General features: G+C 40.9%; 1 protein-coding gene across 1 annotated transcript in view; it reads right to left on the reverse strand.

Moving 5' to 3' along the window:
- LOC109876025 (junctophilin-1) overlaps positions 1-13,861 on the reverse strand; it is a 93,590-nt gene that overhangs the window by 20,110 nt on the left and 59,619 nt on the right. Inside the window, 1 exon segment of the mRNA XM_031796897.1 lies at positions 13,743-13,861. Coding sequence (XP_031652757.1) covers positions 13,743-13,861 — 119 coding nt within the window.

Below are 13,861 nucleotides of genomic sequence, written 5' to 3' on the forward strand. Positions count from 1 at the left end.
TATAGTAGTATAGTAATATAGTAGTATAGCAGCATAGTACAGTAAAGTAGAATAGTAGTATAGTAATATAGTAGTATAGTAATATAGTAGTACAGTAACATAGTACAGTAAAGTAGCATAGTAGTATAGTAATATAGTAGTATAGTAATATAGTAGTACAGTAGTATAGTAATACAGTAGTATAGTTGTATAGTAACATAGTACAGTAAAGTGGTATAGTAGTATAGTAATATAGCAGTATAGTAGTATAGTAGTATAGTAATACAGTAGTATAGTAATATAGTAATACAGTGATACAGGAGTATAGTAACATAGTACAGCAACGTGGTATAGTAATACAGTAGTATAGTAACATAGTAGTATAGTAATATAGTAGTATAATAATACAGTAGTATAGTAATACAGTAGTATAGTAATATAGTAGTATAATAATATAGTAGTATAATAATACAGTAGTATAGTAATATAGTAGTATAGTAATACAGTAGTATAGTACTACAGTAGTATAACAATAGAGTAGTATAGTAATAGAGTAGTACAGCAATATAGTAGTATAGTAACATAGTACAGTAAAGTAGTATAGTAATAGAGTAGTATAGTAATAGAGTAGTATAGTAATACAATAGTATAATAATACAGTAGTATTGTAATACAGTAGTATAATAATACAGTAGTATAGTAATAGAGTAGTATTGTAATACAATAGTATAATAATACAGTAGTATTGTAATACAGTAGTATTGTAATACAGTAGTATGGTAATATAGTAGTATAGTAATACCGTGGCTACACTAGTGACCATATCCCCCGTGCATCCCGCAAAGGCGGAGGTGTTGCTAACATTTACGATGGCAACTTTCAATTTACAAAAAAAACAACAAAAATACGTTTTTGTCTTTTGAGCTTCTAGTCATGAAATCTATGCAGCCTACTCAATCACTTTTTATAGCTACTGTTTACAGGCCTCCTGGGCCATATACAGCGTTTCTCACTGAGTTCCCTGAATTCCTATTGGACCTTGTAGTCATAGCAGATAATATTCTAATCTTTGGTGACTTTAATATTCACATGGAAAAGTCCAAAGACCCACTACAAAAAGGCTTTCGGAGCAATCATCGACTAAGTGGGTTTTGTCCAACATGTCTCTGGACCCACTCACTGTCACAGTCATACGCTGGACCTAGTTTTGTCCCATGGAATAAATGTTGTGGATCTCAATGTTTTTCCTCATAATCCTGGACTATCGGACCACCATTTTATTATGTTTGCAATTGCAACAAATAATCTGCTCAGACCCCAACCAAGGAACATCAAAAGTCGTGCTATAAATTCACAGACAACACAAAGATTCCTTGATGTCCTTCCAGAATCCCTCTGTCTAACCAAGGACGCCAGAGGACAAAAATCAGTTAACCACCTAACTGAGGAACTCAATTTAACCTTGCGCAATACCCTAGATGCAGTTGCACCCCTAAAAACTAAAAACATTTCTCATAAGAAACTAGCTCCCTGGTACACAGAAAATACCCGAGCTCTGAAGCAAGCTTCCAGAAAATTGGAATGGAAATGGCGCCACACCAAACTGGAAGTCTTCCGACTAGCTTGGAAAGACAGTACTGTGCAGTACCGTAGAGCCCTTACTGCTGCTCCACCAAACTGGAAGTCTTCCTACTAGCTTGGAAAGACAGTACCGTGCAGTACCGAAGAGCCCTTACTGCTGCTCGATCATCCTATTTTTCTAACTTAATTGAAGAAAATAAGAACAATCCGAAATTCCTTTTTGATACTGTCGCAAAGCTAACTAAAAAGCAGCATTCCCCAAGAGAGGATGACTTTCACTTTAGCAGTGATAAATTCATGAACTTCTTTGAGGAAAAGATTATGATTATTAGAAAGCAAATTACGGACTCCTCTTTAAATCTGCGTATTCCTTCAAAGCTCAGTTGTCCTGAGTCTGCACAACTCTGCCAGGACCTAGGATCAAGAGAGACGCTCAAGTGTTTTAGTACTATATCTCTTGACACAATAATGAAAATAATCATGGCCTCTAAACCTTCAAGCTGCATACTGGACCCTATTCCAACTAAAATACTGAAAGAGCTGCTTCCTGTGCTTGGCCCTCCTATGTTGAACATAATAAACGGCTCTCTATCCACCGGATGTGTACCAAACTCACTAAAAGTGGCAGTAATAAAGCCTCTCTTGAAAAAGCCAAACCTTGACCCAGAAAATATAAAAAACTATCGGCCTATATCGAATCTTCAATTCCTCTCAAAATTATTAGAAAAGGCTGTTGCGCAGCAACTCACTGCCTTCCTGAAGACAAACAATGTATACGAAATGCTTCAGTCTGGTTTTAGACCCCATCATAGCACTGAGACGGCACTTGTGAAGGTGGTAAATGACATTTTAATGGCATCGGACCGAGGCTCTGCATCTGTCCTCGTGCTCCTAGACCTTAGTGCTGCTTTTGATACCATTGATCACAACGTTATTTTGGAGAGATTGGAAACCCAAATTGGTCTACACGGACAAGTTCTGGCCTGGTTTAGATCTCATCTGTCGGAAAGATATCAGTTTGTCTCTGTGAATGGTTTGTCCTCTGACAAATCAACTGTAAATTTCGGTGTTCCTCAAGGTTCCGTTTTAGGACCACTATTGTTTTCACTATATATTTTACCGCTTGGGGATGTTATTCGAAAACATAATGTGAACTTTCAATGCTATGCGGATGATACACAGCTGTACATTTCAATGAAACATGGTGAAGCCTCAAACTTGCATTTGCTAGAAGCATGTGTTTCAGACATAAGGAAGTGGATGGCTGCAAACTTTCTACTTTTAAACTCAGATAAAACAGAGATGCTTGTTCTAGGTCCCAAGAAACAAAGAGATCTTCTGTTGAATCTGACAATCAATCTTAATGGTTGTACAGTCGTCTCAAATAAAACTGTGAAGGACCTCGGCGTTACTCTGGACCCTGATCTCTCTTTTGAAGAACATATCAAGACCATTTCAAGGACAGCTTTTTTCCATCTACATAACATTGCAAAAATCAGAAACGTTCTGTCCAAAAATGATGCAGAAAAATGTATCCGTGCTTTTGTCACTTCTAGGTTAGACTACTGCAATGCTCTACTTTCCGGCTACCCGGATAAAGCACTAAATAAACTTCAGTTAGTGCTAAATACGGCTGCTAGAATCATGACTAGAACCCAAAAATTTTATCATATTACTCCAGTGCTAGCCTCTCTACACTGGCTTCCTGTCAAAGCAAGGGCTGATTTCAAGGTTTTACTGCTAACCTACAAAGCATTACATGGGCTTGCTCCTACCTATTTCTCTGATTTGGTCCTGCCGTACATACCTACACGTACGCTACGGTCACAAGACGCAGGCCTCCTAATTGTCCCTAGAATTTCTAAGCAAACAGCTGGAGGCAGGGCTTTCTCATATAGAGCTCCATTTTTATGGAACGGTCTGCCTACCCAAGTCAGAGACGCAAACTCGGTCTCAACCTTTAAGTCTTTACTGAAGACTCATCTCTTCAGTGGGTCATATGATTGAGTGTAGTCTGGCCCAGGAGTGGGAAGGTGAACGGAAAGGCTCTGGAGCAACGAACCGCCCTTGCTGTCTCTGCCTGGCCGGTTCCCCTCTTTCCACTGGGATTCTCTGCCTCTAACCCTATTACAGGGGCTGAGTCACTGGCTTACTGGGTCTCTTTCATGCCGTCCCTGGAAGGGGTGCGTCACCTGAGTGGGTTGATTCACTGATGTGGTCATCCTGTCTGGGTTGGTGCCCCCCCTTGGGTTGTGCCATGGCGGAGATCTTTGTGGGCTATACTCAGCCTTGTCTCAGGATGGTAAATTGGTGGTTGAAGATATCCCTCTAGTGGTGTGGGGGCTGTGCTTTGGCAAAGTGGGTGAGGTTATATCCTTCCTGTTTGGCCCTGTCCGGGGGTGTCCTCGGATGGGGCCACAGTGTCTCCTGACCCCTCCTGTCTCAGCCTCCAGTATTTATGCTGCAGTAGTTTATGTGTCGGGGGGCTAGGGTCAGTTTGTTATATCTGGAGTACTTCTCCTGTCCTATTCGGTGTCCTGTGTGAATCTAAGTGTGCGTTCTCTAATTCTCTCCTTCTCTCTTTCTTTCTCTCTCCTAGGACCTGAGCCCTAGGACCATGCCCCAGGACTACCTGACAGGATGACTCCTTGCTGTCCCCAGTCCACTTGGTCGTGCTGCTGCTCCAGTTTCAACTGTTCTGCCTTATTATTATTCTCATTTATGAACATTTGAACATCTTGGCCATGTTCTGTTATAATCTCCACCCGGCACAGCCAGAAGAGGACTGGCCACCCCACATAGCCTGGTTCCTCTCTAGGTTTCTTCCTAGGTTTTGGCCTTTCTAGGGAGTTTTTCCTAGCCACCGTGCTTCTACACCTGCATTGCTTGCTGTTTGGGGTTTTAGGCTGAGTTTCTGTACAGCACTTTGAGATATCAGCTGATGTACGAAGGGCTATATAAATACATTTGATTTGATTAGATTTGATATAATAATACAGTAGTACTGTAATACAGTAGTATAGCAATACAGTAATATAGTAGTATTGTAATACAGTAGTATAGTAATATAGTAGTATGGTAATACAGTAGTATAGTAATACAGTAGTATAGTAATACAGAAGTATAGTAATACAGAAGTATAGTAACACAGTAGTATAATAATACAGTAGTATAGTAATACAGTAGTATAGTAATACAGTAGTATAGTAATACAGTATAGCACTACAGTAGTACTGCAATACAGTAGTATAGTACTACAGTAGTACTGTAATACAGTAGTATAGTAATAGAGTAATATAGTAGTATTGTAATACAGTAGTGTGGTAATACAGTAGTATAGTAATACAGTAGTATAGTAATACAGTAGTATAATAATACAGTAGTATAATAATACAGTAGTATAGTAATACAGTAGTATAGTAATACAGTAGTATAGTAATACAGTAGTATAGTAATACAGTAGTATAATAATACAGTAGTATAGTAATACAGTAGTATAGTAATACAGTAGTATAATAATACAGTAGTATAGTAATACAGTAGTATAGTAATACAGTAGTATAATAATACAGTAGTATAATAATACAGTAGTATAGTAATACAGTAGTATAGTACTACAGTAGTACTGTAATACAGTAGCATAATAATACAGTAGTATAATAATACAGTAGTATAGTACTACAGTAGTATAATAATACAGTAGTATAATAATACAGTAGTATAATAATACAGTAGTATAGTACTACAGTAGTATAATAATACAGTAGTATAATAATACAGTAGTATAGTAATACAGTAGTATAATAATACAGTAGCATAGTGCAAGAGCTTTTGTTTCAGCCACAGATGTCAGATCGCTTCATGCTAATCCTGGGGCATGTTTCCACGCCAACACACACACACACACACACACACACACACACACACACACACACACACACACACACACACACACACACACACACACACACACACACACACACACACACACACACACACACACACACACACACACCACAACACACACACCACAAACACAGGCACTAGAGAGCAGGCACACGCTCCAACACACACATCGTTCTGATGGTTCATTCCCTAACTCCTGCTGACCTTAATGTGGGATGAAGCGCCTTAACAAGAGGAACCTAAAATCAATCAGGGTTACAGGAAGTACTGGTGTGTGTGCGTATTTTTCTCTCACATTTTTGTTGTAATTTAGCAGGCACTCTTCTCCAGAGCGATTTACAGAAGCAATTAGGGTTAAGTACTTTGCTCAAGGGCACATCAGGCAGATTTTTCACATAGTCTCCTCAGGGATTCAAACCAGAGATCTTTCATTTACTGACCCAACTCTCTTAAGCACTAGGCTACCTGCTGCCCTAACCGTGTCTCAGTCAGCGTTTACGGACAACTCCTGCCAACAGACTGGCAACTAATATTAAGAGAAACATTTATTCCATCTTTCATCGTACTTCACATACACATACTGACAACCACGGGTTCCTCTCACACTGGTCCCACTACACAGAACTACACTACGCCTTGACCTCTTCCCGAGTAGTGAGGTCTGGTCACCCCGACAACCTGCCCACTCGACTCCACCCTCTCCTCCCTTCCTCCAGACCATCTCTGGAGACCTTCTCCCATTCCTCACGTCCCTCATCAACTCACCCCTGACAGCTGGCTGTGTCTCCTCTGGCTTCAAAATGGCCCGAGTTGCTGCCCTCCTCAAGAAACCAACACTAATACTTGACTCATCTGACGTCCAAAAACTACAGACAGGTATCCCTTCTTTCTTTTCTTTCCAAAACACTTGAGTGTGCTGTCTATGACCAACTCTCTCGTTATCTCTCTCAAAAACAATCTTCTTGATCCCAACCAGTCAGGCTTTAAATGGGTCATTCAACCGAGACTGCGGTCCTCTGTGTCAAGGAGGCTCAGGCTCTGAAACAGTCATGGATTGCATCCTAGCTGGCAGGCCGCTCCTACCAGGTGACGTGGAGAGGACCTGTCTGCACCACATGCTCTTACTAGTGATGTCCCCCAGGGCTCGGTTCTAGACCCTCTCCTTTTCTCTCTATACACCAAGTCACTCAGCTCCGTCGTATCGTCACATGGTCTATCCAATCATTGCTACTCGGATGACACTCAACTACTTTTCTCCTTCCCCCCTTCTGAATCCAAGGTGGCGACACGCATCTCTGGGTGCCTGGCAGATATCTCAGCTTGGAGGTCGACCCCAACACCTCAAGCTCAACCTCAATCAGACCGAGCTGTCAATCCTCCTGGGGAAGGCCTGCCCGCTCCAAGACCTCTCCATCACCATTGGCAACTCCACAATGAACCGTGACCCTGGACAACACCTGTTGTTCTCTACAAACATCAAAGCAGTAAAGATTGTCTGTCCTCGGTTGCAACACTCACTATCGAGTTCCGAACGGCCTCTGGAAACAACGTCAGCACAAGAACTGTTCGTCGTGAGATTCATTAAATGGGTTTCCATGGCCGATCAGCCGCACACAAGCCTAAGATCACCACGCGCAATGCCAAGCATCGGCTGGAGTGGTATAAAACTCTGGCAGTCCGACGGACGAATCGCCAGGAGAACGCTACCTGCTCTAATGCATAGTGCCAACTTTAAAGATTGGTGACATTAAAGACATGTTTTTCATGGTTTGGGCTAGGTCCTTTAGTTTCAGTGCAGGGAAATCTTGACGCTACAGCATACAATGACATTCTAGATGATTCTATGCTTCCAATTTTGTGGGAACAGTTTGGGGAAAGCCCTTTCCTGTTACAGAATGACAATGCCCCCATGCACAAAGCGAGGTCCATAAATAAATGGTTTGTCGAGATAAGTGTGGAAGAACTTGACTGGCCTGCACAGAGCCCTGACCTCAACCCCATCAAACACCTATGGAATGAATAGGAATGCCGACTGCGAGCCAGGCCAACATCAGTGCCGACCTCACTAATGCTCTTGTGGCTGAATGGAAGCAAGTCCCTGCAGCAATGTTCCAACATCTAGTGGAAAGCCTTCCCAGAAGAGTGGAGGCTGTTATAGCAGGAATGTCCCAACATCTAGTGGTAGGCCTTCCCAGAAGAGTGGAGGCTGTTATAGCAGCAATGTTCCAACATCTAGTGGAAAGCCTTCCCAGAAGAGTGGAGGCTGTTATAGCAGGAATGTCCCAACATCTAGTGGTAGGCCTTCCCAGAAGAGTGGAGGCTGTTATAGCAGCAATGTTCCAACATCTAGTGGAAAGCCTTCCCAGAAGAGTGGAGGCTGTTATAGCAGCAATGTTCCAACATCTAGTGGAAAGCCTTCCCAGAAGAGTGGAGGCTGTTATAGCAGCAATGTTCCAACATCTAGTGGAAAGCCTTCCCAGAAGAGTGGAGGCTGTTATAGCAGCAATGTTCCAACATCTAGTGGAAGGCCTTCCCAGAAGAGTGGAGGAGGTTATAGCAGCAAAGGGAAGGGCCCAACTCCATATTAATGCCCATGATTTTGGAATTAGATTTTCGACGACCAGGTGTTGGACATGTAGTGTGCACACACACACACACACACACACACACACACACACACACACACACACACACACACACACACACACACACTAGAAAACAGCACAGATGAATGCCAAGCTTCATATGCTGTTGAATCGTTTGGTCAATGAGAACATTAACATGCTGTTGAATCGTTTGGTCAATGAGAACATTAACATGCTGATGAATCGCTTGGTCAATGAGAACATTAACATGCTGTTGAATCGTTTGGTCAATGAGAACATTAACATGCTGTTGAATCATTTGGTCAATGAGAACATTAACATGCTGTTGAATCGTTTGGTCAATGAGAACATTAACATGCTGTTGAATCGTTTGGTCAATGAGAACATTTACACACTGATGAATCCTTATTGAACTGAATACGGCAGAAGGTAAACACCTTACTCTTGTCACACCCTGACCATTCTATGTTACATGTCTAGTTTGTCTAGTTCTATGTTTGGCCCTGATATGGTTCTCAATCAGAGGCAATAGTCATGTAAACACCTTATTCTGCTCATCTTCTCATTTCGCTACACCCGCTATAACATCTGCTAAAATTATGTGTACTATGTGACTAATAACAACTTCTCATTTATTTAAATCGGCGTTAAGGTCAAAGTTAGCATACACTGATTAAAACATTTCTGAACAATTTTTGCAATGACTACGACATGTAAAACCCTTAATTGCCAATCCAGGTGTATTTGCATGCTAGTATCAGCTGAGCGAGCCTCCCTCTTTAGTTCAGAACAACGCAACGTATGAATATGCTTCCCATAATTAACCTGTTTGCTGTGGTAGAACGTTGATTTTGATTGATTGCCAATTTTCTGCATTTATCCTGATTTGAGACGTGTCCATGGAAACAGTATTATGAGGGAAATCGTTTTAAAAACAAACTACTATATTAATCCGACTATCCACAATAAATCGCATTTACGTGTCTAACTACTCATCATTGTCTTTCTCTTCTGTTGTTCTGAGCGAGGGAGCGAGGAGAGGGAGCTGGAGGGGGTCGCTCACATGCAGTGACACGTGACGGCGAGAGCGAGAGATATGGAAGGTCAGATCAGTTAAATAAGCTCTTTATGTGTGAGTGGCCTTGATTTGATTTTAATCACACATGCCAGAAATATGTCAGCCACAGGAGTCAGTCAGAAAATACGATAGTAACCAACAGAATACACAATGCATGCACGGGGCACTCTGTGTGTATTTGTGTGTATGTATGTGTGTGTGTGTGTGTTTGTGGGTGTGTGTGTCTTGGACTAGATAAAAGGGACATTTCTATATTTGCAGATGCTACTACAGAATTAAAAATAACATGTTTTATTGCAGGATGAAATCGTTTTCAAGACTGTCTAATAATAATTAAATAAACCTACTGCTACAACTACTGTCTAATGATAATACCAATGAAATAAACCTACTACTACAACTACTGTCTAATGATAATACCAATGAAATAAACCTACTGCTACAACTACTGTCTAATGATAATACCAATGAAATAAACCTACTGCTACAACTACTGTCTAATGATAATACCAATGAAATAAACCTACTGCTACAACTACTGTCTAATGATAATACCAATTAAATAAACCTACTGCTACAACTACTGTCTAATGATAATACCAATGAAATAAACCTACTGCTACAACTACTGTCTAATGATAATACCAATGAAATAAACCTACTGCTACAACTACTGTCTAATGATAATACCAATGAAATAAACCTACTGCTACAACTACTGTCTAATGATAATACCAATGAAATAAACCTACTGCTACAACTACTGTCTAATGATAATACCAATTAAATAAACCTACTGCTACAACTACTGTCTAATGATAATACCAATGAAATAAACCTACTGCTACAACTACTGTCTAATGATAATACCAATGAAATAAACATACTACTACAACTACTGTCTAATGATAATACCAATGAAATAAACATACTACTACAACTACTGTCTAATGATAATACCAATGAAATAAACATACTACTACAACTACTGTCTAATGATAATACCAATTAAATAAACATACTACTACAACTACTGTCTAATGATAATACCAATGAAATAAACCTACTACTACAACTACTGTCTAATGATAATAGCAATTAAATAAACATACTACTACAACTACTGTCTAATGATAATACCAATTAAATAAACCTACTGCTACAACTACTGTCTAATGATAATACCAATGAAATAAACCTACTGATACAACTACTGTCTAATGATAATACCAATTAAATAAACCTACTGATACAACTACTGTCTAATGATAATACCAATTAAATAAACATACTACTACAACTACTGTCTAATGATAATACCAATTAAATAAACCTACTACTACAACTACTGTCTAATGATAATACCAATTAAATAAACATACTACTACAACTACTGTCTAATGATAATACCAATGAAATAAACCTACTACTACAACTACTGTCTAATGATAATACCAATTAAATAAACCTACTGCTACAACTACTGTCTAATGATAATACCAATTAAATAAACCTACTGCTACAACTACTGTCTAATGATAATACCAATGAAATAAACCTACTGCTACAACTACTGTCTAATGATAATACCAATGAAATAAACCTACTGCTACAACTACTGTCTAATGATAATACCAATGAAATAAACCTACTGCTAGCCCCAGATCGAGGGAGATTATCAGTGGTCTTCCATTTCCTAATAATTGCTCCCACAGTTGATTTCTTCAAACCAAGCTGCTTACCTACTGCAGATTCAGTCTTCCCAGCCTGGTGCAGGTCTACAATTTTGTTTCTGGTGTCCTTTGACAGCTCTTTGGTCTTGGCCATAGTGGAGTTTGGAGTGTGACTGTTTGAGGTTGTGGATAGGTGTATTTTATACTGATAACAAGTTCAAACAGGCGCCATTAATACAGGAAACGAGTGGAGGACAGAGGAGCCTCTTAAAGAAGAAGTTACAGGTCTGTGAGAGCCAGAAATGTTGCTTGTTTGTAGGTGACCAAATACTTATTTTCCACCATAATTTGCAAATAAATTCATAAAAAATCCTACAATGTGATTTTCTGGATTTTTTCTCTCCTTTTGTCTGTCATAGTTGAAGTGTACCTATGATGAAAATTACAGGCCTCTCTCATCTTTTTTAAGTGGGAGAACTTGCACAATTGGTGGCTGACTAAATACTTTTTTGCCCCACTGTATATATATATATGTTATAATGATGTTATCAGACGCTTTTATCCAAAGCAACTTACAGTCAAGCGTGCATATGATATGTTTACGTATGGATGGTCCCAGGAATCAAACCCACTATCCTTGCGTTGCAAGAACCATGCTCTACTAACTGAGCCATGCTCTACCAATTTCCCTCTTGAGTCTGAAAGAAGTCATTCTGTACTGTACTGTACCCATTCCTACCACGTCCTAACAGTCTGTTTTTGTCACAGTTGAAACACAGTGGTTCATTGTGGTCTAAGAAACCTTCCTCACAGACTCTGGTCTAAAATTACCCAGAATGCCAGATGTCTCTGTAGTGAATGGCACCCTATTCCCTAAAAAGTGCACTAACCCTAACCCTAACTGAGGCTTAAACCAATCACACCCTCAGGCTCTAACTTTAACCCTGGACCTGGTACCTGTTACCAGGGGCTGCAATGAGTTTACTGTACTATCTATCCCCAACGGTTTGTATAGGGGCCTGTTTGTATAAGGACAGGTTTGATACACAAGATGGTGCCGACAAAGAGGGCTGCCTCGCTTCTAGTCCTTAGGAAACTTGACAGTATATATATCTTTTATGTATTATTTCTTACATGGTTAGCCCAGAAAATCTTAAGAACTATTGGATATCAGAGAGATGTCAATTTACCAGCATGTCGAACAGGAATACTCCTTTGTCCAAACCACCCATGGCATCTGAAATGATTCTAGAGGTTGACCCAAAACAACCCTGCCGGAGAAAAGGAAGACGGAGTGGTCTTCTGGTCAGACTTCAGAGGCGTGCACACCACCCACCGCTTCCGAGTACATTACTCGCTAATGTCCAGTCTCTAGATTACAAGGTCGACGAAATCAGGGAAATGGTTGCTTTCCAGAGAGACATCAGGGATTGTAACATACTCCTGTTTCATGGAAACATGGCTCTCTCGGGACGTGCTGTCTGAGTCGGTACAGCCACCTGGAATCGTTATGCGTCAAGCCAACAGGAATAAACATCTCTCCGGGAAGAAGAAGGGCGGGCGTGTATGTTTCATGATTAACAACATACAGGAACTCAAGTCCTTTTGTTCCCCTGACCTAGAATTCTTCACAATCAAATGCCGACCGTATTATCTCCCTAGAGAATTATTTTCGGTTATTGTACACAGCCGTGTATATTCCCCCTCAAGCCGATAGCACGACGGCCCTCAAAGAACTACACTGGACTTTATGTAAACTGGACACCACATATCCTGAGGCTGTATTTATTGCAGCTGGGGATTTTAACAAAGCAAATTTGAGAACAAGGCTTCCTAAATTATATCAGCATATTGATTGTAGCACTCGCGCTGGAAAAACACTGGATCACTGCTACTCTAACTTCTGCGGTGCATACAAGGCCCTCCCCCGCCCTCCTTTCGGCAAATCTGACCACTAATCCATTTAGCTCCTCCCTTCCTATAGGCAGAAACTCAAACAGGAAGTACCCGTGCTAAGGACCATTCAATGCTGGTCTGACCAATCGGAATCCACGCTTCAAGATTGTTATGATCACGCGGACTGGGACATGTTCCGGGTAGCCTCAGAGAATAATATAGATTTATAAACTGATTCAGTGAGTGAGTTGATAAGGAAGTGCATTGGAGATGTTGTACCCACTGTACCTATTAAAACCTACCCTAACCAGAAACTGTGGATTGATGGCAGCATTCGCACAAAACTGAAAGCACGGAACCATTGCATTTAACCATGGAAAGACAACTGAGACTAATGCCGAATACAAACAGTGTAATAATTCCCTCTGCAAGGCAATCAAACAAGCAAAATGTCAGTACAGAGACAAAGTGGAGTCGCAATTCAATGGCTCAGACACGAGACGTATGTGACAGGGTCTACAGACAATCACAGACGACAAAAAGAAAACCAGCCACGTCACGGACACCGACGTCTTGCTACCAGACAAACTAAACACCTTCTTTGCCCGCTTTGAGGATAATACAGTGCCACAGACTTGGCCCGCTACCAAGGACTGTGGGCTCTCCTTCTCCGTGACCGACATGAGTAAAACATTTAAACGTGTTAACCCTTGCAAGGCTGCTGGCCCAGATGGCATCCCCAGCCGCGTCCTCAGAGCATGTGCAGACCAGCTGGGCTGGTGTGTTTACGGACATTTTAAATTTCCCCCTATCCCAGTCTGCTGTTCCCATATGCTTCAAGTTGTTTTGTCATTGGGCCGACAGGTTACCTGGCGAGTTGCTAAAGTCAGGTAAATGTATAGTTCTGTGCATCAAACTCTTATGGCGTTGTCAGAACCTTTAATCTGGCTCTGACTAATACATAGTGAATGGACTGATACAGGGCAGTTATGTGATAACGAATCTGGTGGTTTACAATGTTACCTGGTTGGTGGAAGTTTGGAGACAGCTCCCTAGCGACGGCCCTAGCGATGTCACAATCCTGTCTGGCAGAGAGAGCTGCCTGGTCTGCTGCCTCTCCCTTCGTCCTGGCATGAGCCGTC

The sequence above is a fragment of the Oncorhynchus kisutch genome, linkage group LG18 (genome assembly GCF_002021735.2).
Source record: "Oncorhynchus kisutch isolate 150728-3 linkage group LG18, Okis_V2, whole genome shotgun sequence".
NCBI classification, from domain to species: domain Eukaryota; kingdom Metazoa; phylum Chordata; class Actinopteri; order Salmoniformes; family Salmonidae; genus Oncorhynchus; species Oncorhynchus kisutch.